Below are 21,945 nucleotides of genomic sequence, written 5' to 3'. Positions count from 1 at the left end.
GCATGTCGTTTTCTACCCTGAGTTTGTTAATCATTAAATGTATAAACAGAAAATGATCGTGACTTAAACTTTATATGTATGCACAAGAACGCATACTGACATAACACGTCCTGATTCAATGTGCTTTAACCCATCACCAACTTTATATATAAATGATAATTTTATTATTGAATGGAAAAAAAAGATTTGTTAGTTGATTCCCGACATTTGTTCATTTCTCAATTTAAAACATACACATGTATTGACAGTTTACGGCGCTATGCGTGTCAACTTATAAAACGAGGAGATGAAATTTCTCTGCATTGATACTAGTTCATCTAATGAAAATATTTAATTTTAAGATTGTCATAAAAACAGGATTAACAACTAATAGAAATAATAACTGAAATAAGCTCGTCAAATACAAAGATATGTGTTCTTATTTACACATCACAAAATTGAACAGCGTAATAATCATGTTATGTTGTAATTCGAATGTAGTTTCCAATTTCATGAAATTCTATTTCATAAATATAATTTAATAATTTTATAATAATATAAACCACAATTTATTTACAATGCAGCTGTTATGCTTAAATCTGAAGTTGCATATTTGAATTGGACCACACCGTCGCGGTGTCTTCACGGTCGCAATCCATACCGCGGTCAAAAACCGCGATGGTGTATCGCGGGAACGATAAAAAAACCGTGACGGTAACGCGGGCCAGTACGGGATCCGCGTTGCCTGTACTGTACTTCCGCTCGAGATTTCACAGGAACTGAACAAATTTCGGTGAAGTCTCATAAACTTTCATTCGAGCACCTCTTGATTTATTATATACTTAGCAACGATAAAGAAAACATTCCGAACACATTTGCAGGGGTGTATCAGGTCTCAATAAAGGCCGCTTGTTTAAATGCCACGATGCAGGTTTTTTTTTACATTCCTCTGCGCTTTGCTTGGCTATGAAGTGTAAGAAAAACTCGATATTTTTTTATCGAACAAATGATTTTATTTTTTTTCATTTTAGTTTATTTGCTTTTGAATATCGTAATTCCTCAAAAGTTCAACTTTTCATATGATGTATTAAATACGTGGAAGTCCTGTTATAATTCGAGATTTAGTATACCATGAGTTTGAACGTCACCGTGACTTTTTAGAACTAAATATATAACTAGTCATTAATATTGAAGTTATATGCAGATAAAGAAAAATAATAACAAACATATACACAGAACTAAAGAAAGTCAAAAGTGAAATGCAAATTATTTGACTGATATATACCAGAGCAATACGAAAGTAATAATTAAAATAAGAAAGATACACGGAAAAAGACTAATTCATATTAGATATAATTAAGGATAAAATGTAAACTAACTTTGATTCCATATAAATGCTTCTTGATTTTGAAAAAGAATAATAATCTTAGGAGAATAACTACCATACCTATAATGTTAAAATATTGTAATCGATGGAGATTTTAAAAAAAAGAAGTTATATCTTTTAAATTACTATATTTATGCTTATGTGCATTTTTCTATTTCAAATCTTATATTCATTTAAACTTTGATATATAAAAAATGTTGTGCAATTTCTGACGTCTTGTGACTATCAATGATAATTGAATCATTGTTGAATTTTTAATGGATCATGTCTTAATATATTATTTGCAGATTACGTCGAAAATATTACACACAGCACAAGTAAGTTTATGTTCAGTTTATATTTAACTTAGAATTGCTCTTAACTCAGTGTATTGGTTGCAGATACCAAATAAGACTACTTATTTAATATTTTTAAAATTAATTCTATTTTTAGAATCCATGTCATGTAGATATTTTGATACTCCACACGAAGGTGAGATTACAACCAATTTCAACTGTTTTGATTATATGCTTGTTATTGACATGTATTTGTGGTTTAAGTAAATTTTGAAAGAACATGATTCTCTCAATAAAAAGATTACGCCGAAATAATGTTCAATAAACGTATTTCCCCATTACCTTAGAGATACTTGAATAGCTATTTATATGATTATGCATGTGTCAACAGTTTTCTTGCTTTTTTAGTTTAAGGCACTGTAATGAAAATAAATTATAAATATTCTATTTATCATTTTTCAGCGTATTAGTTTTCATTATATAAGTTATGTTTAATGAGATACTAGTGGAAAATATTGAAATTTGACCTTGACCAGCAGCAGACAGTTTCTGGCTCACCCGAATTGAAAGCTCAAGTGAGCTTTTCTATTATTTTTTGTCCGGCGTCTGTCTGTCTCTCTGTCTGTTCGTCCGTCTGTAAACTTTTTACAATTTTGATTTCTTCACCATCGGGACCGATTTCAACCAAACTTCTCAAAGCATCCCAAGGTGAAGGGAATTAAAATAGATTTAAATAAAAGGCCACGCTCTCTTTCAAAGGAAAAATTTTATTAAAAATTGCTTAGTAGCTTTAAAAGTTTTCTTCTAAAAAACCAACTGGCCAGAAAAACTGTAACTTTTGTGGAAGCATCCTCAGGTAGTGTAAATTTAAGTTTGTTCAAATCATGATCCCCAGGGGTACGGTTGGCGGTAGAATTTTTACACAGGAATATATTGAGAGAGGTCTTTAATTATCTTCTTTTCGAAAACCAATGAACCAGAGAAGCTGTAAATTGTGGAAGCATCCATAAGTAGTGTAGATTCCACAAGTTCAAATCATGCTTCAAGGGGCCCGGGTGGCACCAAATGAAGGGGGGGGGGGGTCAATTTTTACAAAGGAATATATAGAGAAAGTTCTTATAGATGAACAAATGACAATATTAGATATAGAATGACAATGCTCAACATGTGATACTGATGAAATCATCCAGTCACAAAAGAGGCTCAACATAAGAACATCTTAACATTTTGGATACAGGATGTATTTTACTTATCCATTGTCCCGATATTCAAACATTTTACTTCAAAAAGCTGATTTTATTATGTATTTTGCAGCTCAGGTGAGCACATGTAGCCCATGTGCCTCTTGTTTCGTTATTGTGTAGACCTTATTGTATACATGCAGAGTGATTTGTTGAGGACAAAGTTAATTTGTAGGAGCGAAATACAATTAACAGAACTCATTACCACTATCATTTACCTCATCTAAATGTGTATCTTGCTACTTGCCGGCTACAGCAGTGTGTACAATTTACATCACTTCGTGGTCCATATTACATAAGGAAAACAAATACCGCTTAAATGTATTAAATCATTAAATAAATTTAACGTGTGGCAACCATAGAGAAAGGAGAGCATAAATTGTGAAATTCATGACAACTTCACTCAGGCGCCAGAAATTTTAAGTAAACACTGGGGGGAAATGGTTTAGGGGTTCAGACTATAAGGTGGGATCAATATGATTATACATTGAAAGTCTACTTCCACAGTAGCTGGAAATAACGTGAATGCATAATTATGATGTACTTAAGTGAAGCCAGCTATTTAACATATACAGTACATAGCAATTTAACTTCTTAAATCTGTAATGTGAGGCCCTTGGTCAGGGGTCCTTGCTTATGGATGGGGTCAATAATCAAATTCAATTTCAACTATTCATTCTTATAAAATCTTCCTCTCTACTTCCTTATCATGGGACATACACTGAAAGCATAGTTATGATGTATGAGAAACATTTTACCTAAATTGTCTTAAATTTTCCTTAACTTTTCTTATGTTTACAGTGTTGGGATATAAACTAAATACAATGCTATTATGTCCATATTGTATTCTTATTTTACATATTGTTATATTCACTATCCAAATGGTAGGGTTTTAAATGAGAGGGGTAGGCAAATACGGCCTTTTAGTGAACGTGTATTTTTGTACACCGCTTGAGTCTCTCGAGTAGCTTGTTCGTACGTCATTTGCTAACAATTTTATATTTTTTACTTCAACTCAAAAACTACCACTAAAACTTAAATTCCCTTGCCATAAAAATACTTCATTGGCTGAAGTGGATAAGAAATAGCAAGTTCAATCACAACAGTACGCTAAAGCTATCAAATATAACTGCATTTTCGGGCACAAACTTTCATTTTACCCAATAACAAGTGATACTTGTATTCTAGGACGTTCAGGCCATTTTTTTTTTTTACCAAAAGTTAACAAATTTTAGCCTCAGAAGCTAGGGTTTATATAATCCGAGACACCGAGAATCCGCAGGGTTAACAGTCAGATAAGTCTTGGTTAAGGGTTAAAAACTCCAAAATGAAGCTTAAAATGCGAACAAATCTACGGCCTTTGGTACAAAGTTGACCGTTGTTATATGATTGAATGTATGTATTATATTTACAGGTGTAGTTTTGGTTATTGTAAACTACAGTTTTCCAAATAAACCGCTTGAAAGAGGAAACGACATTGGTAAGCGAAATTTTATATATTATTATCAATAAAATAGTAATTTTGTAATAAATAATGTAATATTAATATGGTATTTTTTTAATAAAATATGTAAAAATTAATCTTATATATAAATATATAAAAATGAAAAGCGCTTAAGCTATATAAAACGTTTTTCATGTTTTCTTATTTTACTATATATATATATATATATATATATATATATATATATATATATATATATATATATATATATATATATATATATATACACCGGTATATACCCGTCAAAGAAGGTCAGATAAACCTTTTTTTAATAGATACAAATTTTTTATGGAATCAAAAATCGTTATTTGCTAATATATATTAACTCCATGGATAATATTTAAACAAAAACAATTTTATCTGAGAATTATGTTATTATTTAATATTTTGATAAGATATTGGCGCTTCTGATTGGTCGAAAAATTTCTTTAATACCTGTAATAATAAATTCTTTGCCGGATTTATTTTTCTCATCTGTTCTGATTTCACACTATTTATAAATTTATGAAAATTGAAGCATAAATACAATCTTTTAAAAAAATTACATTATTTGGTTTAAACCAATCCGGATTAAAAGAAATCCGATTAAAATCATTTTGAAATTAAAATTTGTTTAAAACATGCCTTGTAACAAGGAAATGACTTTAAAATTTTATCCAAAGATTAAAAACAAATCAACAAACGAAGAGTTTTAATTTCATAAATATTTGTTTATCTTGTAAACTACAGGAATTACCTGATCTTCTTTGAAATGTATTATTAAATAATTATATTTAATTAAATCTCCTTTATTTAAATCTTTGCAATTGTTAATTGTAAACATTATGAATATATATATTTCAGAAGAAATAAAACAGCTTTTTCCAAACCATGGATACGAAGTTCACAGCTTTACCGACTTAAATAAAGGGGATATTCTGAGCAAAGTAAAGTTCTTTTCCGAAAAAGAAAATCTAGGTAGCTTTGTTTGTTTTCTGAGCAGTCATGGAAATCAAACTTCTTTGGCATGTCCTGATGGAGGAGTTGTTAGAATAAACGACATATTGCGTGCAGCAAATACTGAACAACTAAAGGACAAGCCAAAAGTATTTTTTATCGATGCTTGTCGTAAGTATTTTACTCGACATCAGACTAAATTTCGATGTAACAAATAATTAAGGACTAACCTCATTGATAAACAAGAGGCCAATAGGCCTTAACGGTCACCTGAGTACCAATGCCCATACACAAACGTCGAGGATTCTCATAAGTGCATTCAATTAAGTTTCATTCCGGAGTAGAAAAACTATTATACTGTAATCGCGACCACCTCCCTGTCTGAAATCTAGATCTTTCAAAAAGGACTATGAAACCTGTTATAAAAGCAAAAAACTTCAAAATCATAATAAAGTGAATGGCCTGATATTAAAAAGGTGCAAGACTATGTTAGAAAATCATTTCCTTATATTTCTTAACATTCGAGATAGGTTTTATGTTTATATGTGTTCTTGGATAAAATAAAATAAGGTGGCAAGTAAATGTGTTTTTTTAATCAACCTCCCATCCTCCTCTCCAGGGGCAGAGAAACTCCTAGTTGGCATTTAAACCCCTAAACAGCTAATTGGGGTGCGACCATCTTGTACATTTGAGGATAAACGTGTAAACATTTGAACTGGCTTGTTCTTGCCCAAAACTGACCAACAATGTTCAATTCTGGAAGTACACATCCCTAATTAATCTAATGTTTGGTTAAATATGACTAAAATCACTTCCTTGGAAAAAATCTTTGTCAAATCCAGCATCTGAAGCAGGCTGGTAAGTGTACATTTTAGATCAAGTATCCATGCAAGTTTGGTCAAGGTAGGACTTATAATTACCTGGGAATGGACCTACTCGAAAGGCATTAACCCAATCGGAAGGAAATGTTCACAACCTTTAATATTTCGGGATTATTTAATCCAATTAACTTTCAACATTCTATAAAAACATTTTTTAAATTGTATCATAATATTCAATGACATAATTGAGTAATTAAGTATAAAATAATAATCGGTCATATTTTGTTGAAATTGGTTCAGTGGTTCTAGAGAAGAAGCTAAAATATACAAAAGTTACGACCGACGAATGGTCTATGACCTTCGACGAATGAAGATAGACAAAAACAGATAGCAATAGGTCATCTTAGTGACTCAGGTAACCTTAAAATGCAAGTAGGTTTTATATTAATTTCTTGATTAATACAAATATAATACCGTTATGCTTATAGCTTAATTCTCTTTCGAGAACTCGGTCATCTTCATTTTGTCAAAATGTTTCGTATATATGCCTATTTTTATGCTGCAAGTTTATTAAACTCTCTGATTTTTATTACTGAATGTTTAAAATAATCACAGAAAATATAACTGAATGTTTAAAAAAAATCACAGAAAATGTTTGAAACAAATGTTGTAATTATTTTTTCTAGTCTCGATTATATTCATCTTTTTGTAAGTTTTATAGTCGATACAACGACCTTGTCAGCAAATACAATCTTTCACTAAGTTGCATGCTGACTGACTTCTTTCATACTTATTGTTAATATATAATTACTCACCTAATTATCTATGAATTTGTCAGTTTTTCCGATTACGACAACGAGCACACGGTGGTTGTGACCGGTCAGCAGAGGATGCTCACTCCTCCTAGGCACCTTATCCAACCTCTATTTTTTTAAGTCTGTGTTTGCTCTGCTCCTGTATTGTATTTTCCCTTTGGACTTTTGATTTTGAACACTGTTCGTTATCACCACATTTCATTTCTTAATTACGTGTTAAATGTATAGAGGATCTTAATTTAAAATGAAAACATAATTTTCATAATTGTTTAAGAAATAATTCCACAGGAAATCACCAATTATTTTTTGCATGTTGTGCAACCACTTTGCATGTCTACTAAGCCAGCTCCAGTTGTATTGCATGTCGGTTAGTGATCTGAAAAATGCTTGTGATGCCACCAATTTTATCTTTTTTTCAATACTTATCAACCTTTACTTTTTAATGCATATTTTCATCAAACAAACATATAGGTTCGGTCCTATGGTTTTTAATATTCTGATTCTTGTCTTGTTCAAATTCATTTGATAACCAGAACTCTTTTGTACCAAGAGAATTCTTTTATTATTCTGTAAATAATACAATACTAGTAATGACATACTGTAAAAGTTTAATATTTAGCATGTGCGATATTTGCAATATTTTTTTCGGGACATTTGGCGATGTACTTAAAGTCGCATCCCGCTAAAAACGCTAAGTAGAATACAGCCAGGAGCTATCAATATGTTCTCCTGTAGTATAGAGCTTTAATTAGTTCCAGAATACGCTTGCTGATGTATTCAGGAACTGCATTTTCTACCTTTTTAAGGTCACCGGAACCGATAGCTAAAGTGAGGTATTCTGATCACTTTTTGTCCAGCTTCTGTCTTTCCGTAAGCTTTTGCATTTTCGACTTCTCAAAAACCACTTGGCAAATTTCAACCAAACATAGCATAAAAAATATTGGGTAAAGGAAATTTAAGTATGTTGAAATGAAGGGCCACGCCCTTTTTTAAGGGAGAGTTATTTAGGAATTAATGAAAGTTTGTTGGCATTTAAAACATGGCCAGAAAAGCTGAAAGCATCCTTAGATAGTGTAGATTCAAGCTTGTTCGAACTATGGCCAATAAATTTGTAAATCGTATGGAAACATCCACGTGTAGGGTAGATAAAATTTCTTTCAAGTCATGATCTTCGGGGGTAGATTGGGCCACAATGAGGTGGCGGCGGGGGCTCATATATTTGCACAGGAAAAAAGTTTGATTGTTCTAAAAAATCATATGCTATAATTTATAATATTACTTTTATGCAAGCAACTTGTCATTTGTTGATTCTCAGTTGTATAGGCTGTGTCCTCAAGACAAGTCGTGGGCCACACAAGGAGTTTATTTTTTGATGTACGTTTTTATCTATATGGACAGTTGTTTGAGATCTTTTTTGATAAATCCAATGCTTAATAAATGACATGACTATGAAATCAACCAGTTACAAAGGGGGTTTAATGATAAACAAAAGAATATCTGAAGAAATCTTTTTATAAGGAATTTATTTAAATGCATTGTCTAGATAATTTGTATAAGACTCAATAAGTTGTTTTTATGGCCTTTGTTGCTCAGGTGAGCGATGTGGCCCATGTGCTTCATGTTTTATAACTATTTTAGATTTTTTAATATCAGCCATTACTTTTCTGAAATTTCTTTGCAAAATTTGAAAAAAAAATATCGTGTTTTATAACTGCTGTGCATTCGGAATCCTTCAGTGAGAGTGAAATGGCCGCTGGTGAAAAGCAAGCAAGTTATTAACAATTTTCTTAAACAAAATTGGTGAAAATCTAAAAATTGTCGATGGGTAATAGAAGTTTATCTTACGTTTAAAGTTTATTCTCTTTAAAAATGAAAAGCTTTTGTTGTTTTATTAGTTATTGTTTACTGTAAAGAACTATATACGATTAGAACATAAAATGGTCCCCTAAAAAGAGCATTATCATTTTCCAGTAATTTTTTTTGTTTTCTTTTGTACAGATATACACGTAAAATTATTTCATTTATATCATTTTATCTAAATGCACAAAATTAAGAAATGTGACATCTTAAAGTTAACCCCTTTCTCTTAAATGTCCCATTTTTAGCATAAAACGACTTGTTTTAAACCGTTTTTTTCTCTCAGAAAACATTGAGCAATTGATTAAGGTGCCTCACTACACCTTGAAAGAGTTTCTCATATCAGCAGAAAATTACTTGATTATGATAGAAAGCATGATTGATAAAAAGTATATATGTCTAATAGGCGAAAAAATGTGCAATTTTAGTTAAAAAATGATATTTTCAAAAATTTCATTCAGTAAACATAAACAAAAGCCCCAGCTGGATTCGAACTCATGACCTGCGGTTCACAAGCCTGATACTTTAACCACTGAGCTATGACGATATACATCTGAATTGATTGATACAGACAGTTTAACAAAACATTTAAATCGCCATCTTGTGACGTAGTGTCTTAAAAAGTATAAGTCTCGGTGTAGTGAAGTACCTTAATTAAACAAACATAGTATTTTCATCAGAGATAAATCTATTTAAAACAAATAAGGGACAAAATATTTACTTGTTGAAAGTGTCGCTCTTTATTTCCTATTCGAAAAAGAGATAAGAAAAATGTAAATTTTTGTGTGATTTTGATTGACATAAAAAATAGTCACTTCTGACGTTATATACTGCCATAAAATGGAATAAACAAAATATATGGATAAAAATATCTTAAATCATCTCTTCTGTGAAATAACATTACAGTTTTCATTGAAATATATCTAAACAACTTTTAAAAATTTTGTGAATTATTGGGACAAAATAAGAATCATCGTATTAAGTTCTGATATGAAATTTTATTTTCATTTTAAAGGTTCTAGTCTTAACCAAGAAATAAAAGAAAGTGACTATCCCGAACCACCATCAACTGAATATTACGTTGGATTTTCGTGTTTGGCATCAAAAATTAGCTTGGTTGGTAAAAATAGTTGTGGAATTTATTTCCAAGCACTAATTGAAGTTTTTAAAGATGGTTTCTGCAGACCGCCAAAGGAAGTATCAAAAACGTGAGTGTTACAAGTTATCTTTACCATTTGGATTATATAGGGTGAAGCTTAAGGGATTTAATACTATTGTAAAGATTGTAATTTTGATGAAGTCCATAAGTCTTGCAATTATTGCATTGATTCAGCTAATATACGACACAATTTTAAAGTATTTATATGTTTAGAAGCTTATTTTTGAAATAACACTATGAAGCTGACGCTGTTAGATGTAAAACCAAATTGAAGTTTATGGTTGTTTTTTTAATATTTCATTAACTCGGTCTTTGTTTTCCTGGTTTATGAACTATCATGACAATACATGGCAAAAAAAAAATAAAAAAAAAATACATGTTTTAAATTACTGTAAAAGCCTTAACATACAAGGCTGGGGCTTGTAACATAAAGCATGCTAAGATTTTGACTTAAGTAAAGTCATAAGTAGGACTTAGGCGGATCTTAAGACCTACATAAGTCCTGCTTAAGTATGTCTTAAAGCGTAACATATAGCAAACTAAGCAATGTCTTAGCTAAGTCACCTTATGTTAAAAAGTAAAACCAACATTTTCATTTCTTTTGTCGAATTTGAATGCACTGGTAATAAAATTATTGTCTTAGGTTAAGAGCTTGTTTAGTCTTGATATCTATGATATTAGATGGGGTAGATGTAAATGTGCAGACACAATTCAAGTTGGCATGAGTATACATACATATGTACCTAATTTTTTTTTAAAAGCTCAAAGCAATGGATCTTAGGCAATGTATTCAGTCTATTAGTTTATTGTTGTTACTTCTTTGCTAGAACTTGATTAAATAATACACTCAGTAGTGAATTTCTTTAAATCTTTTGTTATTCATCTTACCTCACCAATACGGCAATTCACATGCTCTGAGTATACTTTCATCGTGAAGTCCATATACATTGTAATGAAATGACGCAATCGTCATCTATAAAATCGCAAAGGGTTTGTCCTTTTTTTAATTTCTCAAGTTTCGCGAGGTTACATATATAGTTACTTCTTCTCAACTGACCATTACGTGTTGACAACCTATTCAGCAGCCCAGTTGCATACTATTTGGAAAACATTATAGCGCATTACGACCACTGTTAATATTTATATCAATTAAATCAAAACATTTACATTGTATATTGGTGAACATTAAGATATTGATTTTGAGTAAATATGTGATAAATACATTGTAATCAAATGCTGAATTGAAATAATAAACCATGGAACTTCTAAATGTATAAAACAATACTTAAGACATACTTAAGTCACCTCTACCGGCCGCTTAAGTTTTAGGTAAATTGTCCTAGCTAAGCACTCTTCTAGTTACGGACTTAAGTCTAAGAATGAACATAAGTCCTACTTAAGCATTGTCTTAGACTTAAGTACCCTTTATGTTACGAGCCCCTGGTTACTACTGTTTACAGGGCAATATTCGCCCCCGTATTATTTTCGCTCCTTTCATCTTTTTTGTCAGTTTGGAAATTCAAGAGTGGGCAAATTCTAATGACTCAAATTACCTTCCTTTATATACAACCGTGTCTGGGCGAATTCAATACGGGGCGAAACTGGAAGTGTAGAAGGGCAAAAATAACTCAAGACAGTATCTTAGTTCAATGTCATGAGAAGAATTGTTATATACACGCCAATTAAAAAAAATTGATTAAATGATTGATTTAATGATTTTATTACATATAGTTCTGCTATTTTAAGATACCTTTACAATGCTCTTACAAAAAAAGACTTGGGGTAAAACAAAGGAAACTCAGATTTTTTCCACAATTTTTTTTTTTACATATTTTTCATAGTAGCAGTTTAATACCAAATGTTAGGTTAGATCTACTAGTCTGCTTTAATTTCGTCTGGTTTAATTTTGGTTATTTTATGATATGTTACATTATATGAAAATATACATTTTGCCTGATTGTACTTAAAAGGCAATGGTAGATTGTTAACTAATTCTAAAATATTTTAGAATTGTGTACACATTCTAAAATATATTGGGAATGTGTACAAATTCTAAAATATATTCTTATTTTGTGTATTTTAGACGCGATATCAATCACTTCATGGCAAAGGTTCACCACAGAGTAAACAAGCAGAAGGACAAGCAGGGCAACAATTATCAAATGCCTATATTTAGATCCACGCTGAGTGGACCACTCTTTCTTCAAGGAGATGGAAATGTGCCTGATACATTACATAATATCAGTATCTATTAGTTAAACCATCTATTTCAGTGACCAAGTACGGGTATGTTTTTTTGTAAATTGTGAAGGGAACTATTGTATTGTTAAAAGATATCAAAATCCTGCGCGTGAAAGGAAAAGTTCTGACTCTTCATTATGCAGGATTTTTAGACAGATTTTGGGGCAAACTGCGACTGTTCTTTTCAGTTGATATTAGGGTACCTTTATTGTAAAGCGTTTGTCTAAAATGACGGTAACAAAAGACACACAACTATCAATCAAATAGATTATAATAGATTTACCTTAGTTTGCAGGTTCTGCGATCTATCCATGCAAAAATCATTCATTTATAGATAATTATGGTCTAATTTGAAGACGTTAAGTAGATTTCCATTTAATTATGTTCAACTGTAGCTAAAATTGTATTGTTCCAAACAAAGGTCATCTCTAGATTAACATGTTTAATTGTTTGTCTCAAGAGAGATATGCACACACATAATAAAGTATCATGAAGTATTGTACTGATATTATTGTAATGATTTGTTGTATAACTTAATTTGTTTCCATGTAGACCGTTCATGTGTTGTATGAAAGTAAGAAATGTACAGTTAAAGAGAGACTCTGATTGTTGTGTCAATAGATAAGTTCTTCAAAGTTTTTCTTAAACTTTTCTGTGCCAAAAGATCAAAGATTTACCGCTGTGATTTTTGAATGTTAACCATAAGGATTCGTGCAAAAAAATATATCAGAAAACGAATCCATCTAGTGCATATTTTCTTGTAAAAAGTCTCAACTTTTATATAGTTTTTCTCTTTTTCTTTTTTTTCTTTTTTTATCAATTTTCATCATCTGCTCTTTAAAAGACTGTCAAAATACATGAAATTTTCACATTGTACAATTATGAAGAAAGTTTTATATACGAATGCTCGCTTTAAGAAAACAATGGAGTTTGGAAGGGTGTTTAATTATTTTCTTTCTTTGTCTTGCAATATGAAATCGGTTATATTTTTAGAAATTTAGGTGTTTTTTTTTAATTTTTAAATTTTAAGTGCGGTTTAAATACAACTACAAAATAAACATTAACAAAAAACTATATTTTTTACGATTTTTTTGTATTGAAAGAATGATAAAGATTGTGGTTGATTTTAAGAGGTCGCGTTGAAATGGCACTGTTAAATGAAATGGCGCTTTAAAATCCCTGAAACACAAACACAAGTTGCTCCTTTAAAAAAGGACTGCAATACGTGGACCATATGCATCTGTTTCCAACGAAAATGTAAAAGCCTAAAGATATTCAGAGATTCCTCCGACTCTAGCCGCCTTCTTTTAACCACTAAATGTGTATGTTGTATCACGTATAGCCCTGACTTTTTATCTCAGAGTTTAAAGATTTCATACTTCTAAATAATTATGATCTATATTAATGAAGATTGCATGTATAGTATCAGGCATTCGGCGAATTCTACTATTTGCGCACATATTACGCTTCGCACTACTATGTTAACTATGCAGTGACAGCTTTGTGTAAATTAATTTCATATTTTGATGCATTTTTCTTGAGATTTTAACTTTTATACAGTGACATAATTATTCAATCATCTATTATATACAGTCACATAATTATTCAATCATACTTAAACGCTTAAAATTTTTTAATCGGGAAGTACTCTAGACTCGCCTACTGAAAAAGTAGAGTTAAGCTACATGTGCATTCGGAAAACGACAAAACGTTGCAAATTATGCTATTTGATGCCTTTTGTAGTTTCTCCTTACATTAACTTATTTCATAATACTGACAGTTCATATAACATGCCGATCATTTCTTTAAAAGGAATTCTTTGTTTCTGTACTGTTTACCGACAATTTACAATTACAGCGCCTTTGAACTTATGTGTGCATATGACAGGGAATCCCGATTCAGTTAAACGTGTACTAGCCTGGTTCCCTGAGCTACCAATCACGCACAGGAACCAGGCTAACTCATGCGCAGGCTGAATTTTCCCCATAGCATCCGGTTTAACCTCGCTTATATATTTTCTGCGTGGACCTCAGGGTCCACGCAATAAACTGTCGTCACATGACAGTTGGTGTTATGAAATTAAAAATTTAAAGGAGAATTCAGACGAGTTGAGCTTAAAATTCTCAAATCTTTTTCTTTTTGCTTTTAAATTTTAGAATAAAATTTCTAATGCTTCGACGAAATTTGAAAATAAAGCTCGAGTCTGTTTATTGGCGTACAATATAGATAACCATCTTATATAATTCAAATCTAGCATTTTCTATTTATTACGTTATTGATAAACACAGTAAAAACATCAATTTTTTTTTGGAAGTGAGATGAAATTTCCACCGTGCGTTGTTTGATAATATATAATTTATAAGGGTGCACCTGACTAAAAACTAAAAATTGCGAAACTAAAAATTTAAAATCTGATGTCTTGATTTTTTCTATTAAGTCTAAACCGTTTTAACTATTAATTATAAATAAGTTTCATGTAAAAGCAATGATTTGAAATAATCTAAATCTTGCATAAAATTTTACTAAACATCAAATTCAGAGATTTAAGACCTTGAATTTCCTTTCATGTGGCATATTCTAAACTCATATTTATTTAATTTTTATCTGTATATTTATACTTTCTACCTTTATTATCTGATTTTTACTAGTTAGTGTAAATATTGTCTTGCATCGCCACGCCTTGCAGATAGAGTCACTTTACTTTCTCATTGTAAAGAAAATTTATATAAATTTGGCTTCCGAGTTGACCATTGATAGGACCACGCGGTTTACACTTAACAAATTTTCAAAGACTTTATCCTGATAAATAGAATAGCTTGAAAATGACGGGATGAATTAAATAATGTAAAAATTTCAACATATTTCGTAACTAATATGTCTTCTCATCAATCGCTCAGAGAAATATGACAATACCGACTGAAACCAATTACCCGTGACGAAACGTCAGAAGTTTTTCTGCACTTAAAAATGGATTAATATAATTGGTTACTTTTGCGATTGATATTTGTCTTTAGTAATAGTTTAAAAAGAAATACACTTAAAAGTCCAAACTGATCATTGAAGAAAGAGCGAGCTTTGGAATGTTGGTGTGTGGATTGTTCATACGACAAAATTGTATTCACTCTGTTTGTTTTAATATTAAGAAATTCGAAGGAAACGTTATTTTAACAGAAATTTTTCTCTTCTGTCAATGTATGATATAATCGTCATTTCCGTAACAACCTAAAATAATCCGAAAGGTTTGGGCCAAATTCAATCAAACCGGTAGTGTTTGTGATATCCAGCAAAAGTCAGGGTCTCGGGTCGCAAACAGAGGTCTAGATCAAAACTATTTAAAAGTTTAGTGGAAATACCCAGGCGGCAAGACAAATAAACGTGTTTATTTCATATAGTAAAAACGTTATACTGGGTTAACATATATATATATATATATATACATTTTCCAGTGTCTTTGCCTGTGATAACACTACGTATCGATTTTGTACTATAAAACCCATAATACAAATGACGCCAAATTGAGGCGCCAGCGGGGTTTGCTTATTTATATTTAAAAATATTTAATCGTACGATGGCTTAAAATTACATAAATATAAGTAATAAGGAATCATTCTTTGAAAATTATGAGGTGATAATTTCGGTCGGGGCGTGATCAAATCTATCATAAAGCCCTTCGGGCTTTATTGGATTTGATCACGCCCCGACCAAAATTATCACCTCATAATACTCAAAGAATGATTCCTTATTCCTTATATATATATATATCCACGTTAACAGGAAAACTCCTTCTTCAAGGAGATGGAGATGTGTCTGATACATTTATATAATAGTGTTGTGTTGTGCATGTACTATGCCTAAATAGTAGTCAGGGTTTGATACATGGTGCACGAGCCGGAGGCGAGTGCACTATTATCAAACCCTGACTACTATTGAGGCATAGTACATGCACAACACAACACTATTGTTATTATTATGCCGACTGTTAAATATACTGACGTGCTTTGCTATAAGTAGCTCTGACGTTCGAGTGTTGACAAGTCCCTTAAAATAATCACCGGAAAAGCAAGCGTTTGTTGTTGTTTTTCAAATTACGTGTAATCAATTGATTTGATTGTTTATTTAATCAACAAGTTGTTGTACAATAAAAAGTCAACAAAGGTTTATGTTCTTTTCAAGAAATAGAGAGACGTTTGGCCTTACCGAGAAAACTCGAAATGTTTAGCAGACGAAATCTCAGTGAATTTTTTTTCTTGAACATTCTTTATCAAGCGTCATTTAAAAAAGCGTTTTTGTGATTCTCATGTAGAATTTCTTTGAAAAATGTTCAATCAATTTGTTCAAAAGTTTATAGGAAACTTTGACTTTAAAATTACCGTCAATAATGAAGTTTTTTTTGGAAAAATGAATAATTTTAATTGCTTGATGTCAGTCGTATATATCTACGTTTTATATACCTAATTACCGATGTTCATAATAACAGATAATTTAGCGTAGCGGTAACGCGTTGGACTTAATGCCAGAATCAATGATTTTAGCGTCGTGAGTTCGAATCCCGCTGTCGGCGCTTGACAGATTTTCGTTGAAAATATTCGCCGTGCTCTATTTCGACATAGTATGCTTACGCTATATAAATCCTTTGATACTATGCGAAAATAGATGAGTATTGAATATATAGTGACAAACTGACAGAAGGCATATTGCTTGAGCAGTCAGTAGACCAGAATATTTTTCCCGAGGTGCAGGGAACAGCTCAGTATGATCTATTGCCCGAGGCCAACGGCCGAGGGCAATAGATCATACTGAGCTGTTCCCTGCACCAAGGGAAAAAATTCTGGTCTATTGACTGTTCAAACATTAAATAATTGTTTTATTACCTAATTGTTTATTACCTAATTCCTTTTTTAGTTTTCTGGGTTTACAATTTGCATATTGCAGATGGTTTTCGTGCCATTATGCAATATACTTAGATTTTTTTCATCTTTTACATGCACCAAACTTGTTGCATGCATTACAACATCTCAGTTTAATATTACATGTAGTTTACACAAAGAAGGAGGAGTCTTCAACCCATTAGATTTTAAATAGTCTTTTACCTTACATATATGAGGCTTTAAAACTGTTGATTATTTGATACTCCATTTTGATAACATTGAATTTGGTACTAAAAACAGCGTCTATGTAAAGGAATATACATTCCCTGAGAAAGGATGTAACATTACATGTATAACATACACGCGTCCTGATATACGTTGCCGGTCCAATAGATCGGAGTCTATTGACAGGCGGTCCAATAGATCGCAGTCTATTGACCGGCGGTCTAATAGATCGCAGTCTATTGACCGGCAGTTCAAAATAGACTCAAATATTTAATCTGTAATAGGACAACAAAATCCCTTTGATTAGGTAATAATATACAATTATTTAATGCTTGAGCAGTCAATAGACCAGAATATTTTTCCCGAGGTGCAGGGAAAAGCTCAGTATGATCTATTGCCCGAGGCCAACGGCCGAGGGCAATAGATCATACTGAGCTGTTCCCTGTACCAAGGGAAAAAATTCTGGTCTATTGACTGTTCAAGCATTAAATAATTGTTTTATTACCTAATTCCTTTTTTAGTTTTCGGGGTTTACAATTTGCATATTGCAGATGGTTTTCGTGCCACTATGTAATATACATGTACTAAGATTTTTTTTTCATCTTTTACATGCACAAAACCTGTTGCATGCATTACAACATATCAATTTAATATTAGTTTACACAAAGAAGGGGGAGTCTTCAACCCATTAGATTTTAAATAGTCTTTTACCTTATATGAGGCTTTAAAACTGTTGATTATTTGATACTCTATTTTGATAATATTGAATTTGGTTTCACCAAGTACTAAAAACAGCGTCTATGTAAAGGAATATTCATTCCCTGAGAACTATCGAAAGAATGTAACATTAACATAACCGCGTTCAGAAATACGTTGCCGGTCCAATAGATTGCAGTCTATTGACCGGCGGTCCAATAGATCGCAGTCTATTGACCGGCGGTCTAATAGATCGCAGTCTATTGACCGGCAGTTCAAAATAGACGCAAATATTTAATTTGTAATAAAACAACAAAATCCCTTTGATTAGGTAATAATACATAATATCAGTATCTTAAACCATTCATTTCTTGTAAATGTTGAAGGGAACTATTGTATAGTTAAAATATATCAAAATCCTGCGCGTGAAAGGAAAAGTTCTGACTCTTCATTATGCAGGAGTTTTAGACAGATTTTGGGGCAAACTGCGACTGTTCTCTTCAGTTGATATTAGGGTACCTTTATTGTAAAGCGTTTGTCTAAAATGACGGTAACAAAAGACACACAGCTATCAATCAAATAGATTATATCTATCCGTGCAAAAACCATTCATTTATAGATGGGGTCTACTTTGGAGACATTTAGTATGTTTCCATTTAATCATGTACACTGTAGCTAGTGAATAATTGTTTCGTTACAAACAAAGAGCATACATGTATCTATATATTTTTTTTAATTGTTTGTTTCATGGATGATCATACTCTTTGATAGCTCTATGCCAGACCTTTCAAACGGTCTTCACACATAGCTCTAAACTCAGAGCCAGTTGTTGGTCTCTGTTGTAAAAATGATCGGGAAACAGGTTAAGAACATTAAAGAAGTTAGAGTTTGCACATAACTCAGTCTTTTGGTAAACATTAGTTTTTTTCCAAAATTGGGGAAGTTTATGAATCTGATAAGGTATCTTATGAGACAGTTCGTAGGTGGAAGTTCTATGGCGCCATAAAACTTAGATTGCTCACTTTCGATCTCAGTCACACTTACACGAAAGGAATATGTAGTGGAAAAGAACGACTGAAATCTAAAGTGAGTTCGTCTGACTTTAATGGCCCATAGGGCCTGATCCTTTCCCTTCTTTCCAAAACTAAAAAATTTTTATCTGGTCGTCCATAGTACATCACTGCTTGAGTAATTATGGTAAAGTGGAAAATGGATGCTTGCTTCGTTCAGATAACTGTGCAGATTCCCTAGTGTTGCTCTAACTATCAAGTAAAATATACATATACCTATTAACACCAGCATCTGCGACAGCATGTTATACCGGTATATAGCCTGGTTATCTGTAAGCAATTCATCATCCATCAATATCAAACGGTATCGCACGGCGTCGTTGTGTAGACTGCTTTAGTATATTATTATTCCACATTATTTATTTATGAATATTAAATACTAATGCACAAAAACAATTAACAATCACAGGCTCAACAAAAGAAAAAATAACGAATCAATTCATTTTAAGTATAACTGTGTACTATCGTCTTAAGGTCTTTAAATTTAATACATAAATAAATCAAAATGTAAGCTTTGAAAAGTGCTGTATTATTTAAACAATAAAACTCTCTCTTTGGTAATTCATGCGGGATAGGAAGGTGGCGACATTGCCAAAAAAATGCATAACCCGCGTTAGCGCGTTACTATGCATATAATATATTAAGTAATTTTTATCTGCTATGTTCGCTACTTTCATAATCCGCATGAATCATCAAAGAAAACAGTTTATTGTTTATATTTACATGTTTCTTTTAACAAGTTAATAAATTGATAGTAAAAGGTAAGTAACGTTCACCAAATTACTGTCAATACACATCAGTACGTTAGCTAAAAGAAACAGCCAAATCTCTATCGAGATTAGAGTTTGACATCATCATGATTATATCGTGCAGTGATTTTCTTATGTCGCTGTAGATTTCGAGCAATCATTTAATATTTATTCGTTTGATGAGGTATCGGCGCTTCTGATTGGTTGAAAAATTTCTTTGATACCTGCATCAATAAAATTTTTGCCGGATCTACTTTTCTCAACTGTTCTGATTTAACACTATTTATAGAACGGGAATTTCCAAGATAAACACTGTCAACAAAATGTAAAGTTGTGTCTGTTTTATTGTCAGCAAACAAAATACAACTTTATAAACATAAAAACTTGAAAGTTAAACCTTCAAAAATAAACAAAACACATTATTTGATTCACGAAATAGAAAATTAAGCGTCTTCTCACGATTTCGTCTGCTTGAGATCAATCAACATTTGCAGCGAGGCTGGCTGTTCCTTTTCCAGGAATATTATAACGAACATATAGGCCTATACACTTTCATGGTAACACTGCTGTTCAAATTTGGTAACGATAAGTCTTAAATTTACACACGTACATGATCGGTCATCAGAATAAGCGTCGTAAAGAAAAGCTATGAGCAATGGATCAACTCCTTCGGCGCATTCCAAGCGGCAGATATACCATTTAAGTACATCACTGGCTATCTAGTACCACAACATTTACAAAAGTCGCTTATACATACTATTCTTTGTCGACATATCAGCTATTTTCGTCCACGATCGCCTCTCCTTGGATGGTTATGTCCAGTTGCATATTCCAGCGATCTCACATGAAAACTAGTTTTATTACGAGTTTTTCTGCACAGTGAATAATATCACAAGCTATCGCATGTATTTTCCTTTCGTTTTCAATTCAGCCGGTTCAGATTTTAACTCACTATTTGTGTTTAATCCATTAAATTCAGCTCAATAGCTCTGCATCAGCTGAAGGCGAATCCATTTTGAATACTGTTGCTGTTGTTGTTTTGTATTCATACGCGCCGCTTCATTTACATTATTTACATTTTTGATCAATGACACTTCACATTTTTTAATTTGAAAATGTTTTATTAAATAATCAATTAACGAAGCATGTAGATTTTAGTCCTGTCAGTTTCAGCCGCTGTAGATTTCGACCAATCAATAAACGGGACTTGAAGATTTTAGTCTGGCTGTGTCTATAAAGCGTTTCCATGAGAAATAGAGAGAATCATACTTGGTAGATGTAAATATAATCTTTTTATATGTCCTTTTATGTTTATATGCTCGTAAAAACTTCAAATTCGGTACGTATTGAATTTAAAAAAAAAATAAAAAATATATACATGTAACGTCCAAACATGTAAAAGAATCATCTCTGACTTTGAAGTTGTGTTGAAGGTCAGTTTTGTAGTTCCGCCATATAGAAATGTTATAGTCTTGTTCCATAGATCAGGGGATCACAGGACAAAACCAGCACGTAGGATCCTGCCCTCCCCCACTTTTTGGCGTAGGAAAGATATTTTCTTAAATTTACATATAAAGAAATGAATTAACATGGAGTCCTCCCCACACACTTTAATGGGGCCATGTAAGAAATTGAATGAATTAAAAATAAAAAAGTAAACAGTGAAATTGAAGTTATAGATATACTTGTCTTCGATACCCACTCCCCCAACCCGCCCCCCTTTTTTTTGCTTGTCAATTTTTTTTTCAGGCTGAATCTGCCCCCCCCCCCTCCCTTTTCAAAAACGATATTCGATGTTACGTGCCTGAAGACTTGTCGTTCTAGGTATTTTACTGCTCATATCTTCCAGCTTCAGTACCGCTTACTACAACGTATTTTTTAACGAAACCACTTTACATGAACATGAATTTTTAAAAAATAAAAATTTCGTTTGTCGGTAATAAGATAACTATTATTTTCTACATGCATAGAGATAATTCGCTTATTTCAGAAAGCCAAGGCTCAGTTTACAACAATCCATTATTTTGTTGAATTGCGATCAATCGTGTGTCCCATTTATCTCACTGGCCTAAAATAGAAACTTGCGGAGATACCTTTAAAATTTAAACTTTAAACCGGATAT

The 21,945-nt window shown here is 32.0% G+C and overlaps 1 protein-coding gene across 1 annotated transcript in view; it reads left to right on the top strand.

Annotated features, from left to right (window-relative positions):
* Positions 1-13,289, top strand: part of LOC128183929 (uncharacterized) — a 38,094-nt gene extending 24,805 nt beyond the window's left edge. The window contains exons 21-26 of the mRNA XM_052853161.1: positions 1,654-1,683; positions 1,799-1,837; positions 4,297-4,362; positions 5,230-5,493; positions 9,831-10,023; positions 12,058-13,289. Coding sequence (XP_052709121.1) covers positions 1,654-1,683; positions 1,799-1,837; positions 4,297-4,362; positions 5,230-5,493; positions 9,831-10,023; positions 12,058-12,229 — 764 coding nt within the window. The 3' untranslated portion in view covers positions 12,230-13,289. The remainder of the gene's footprint in view (positions 1-1,653; positions 1,684-1,798; positions 1,838-4,296; positions 4,363-5,229; positions 5,494-9,830; positions 10,024-12,057) is intronic.
* The last annotated feature ends 8,656 nt before the right edge of the window (positions 13,290-21,945 follow it).

Source organism: Crassostrea angulata, chromosome 5 (assembly GCF_025612915.1).
Source record: "Crassostrea angulata isolate pt1a10 chromosome 5, ASM2561291v2, whole genome shotgun sequence".
NCBI classification, from domain to species: Eukaryota; Metazoa; Mollusca; class Bivalvia; order Ostreida; family Ostreidae; genus Magallana; species Magallana angulata.
Note: the sequence above shows the minus strand (reverse complement) of the source record. Positions and strands in the feature narration are given on the sequence as shown.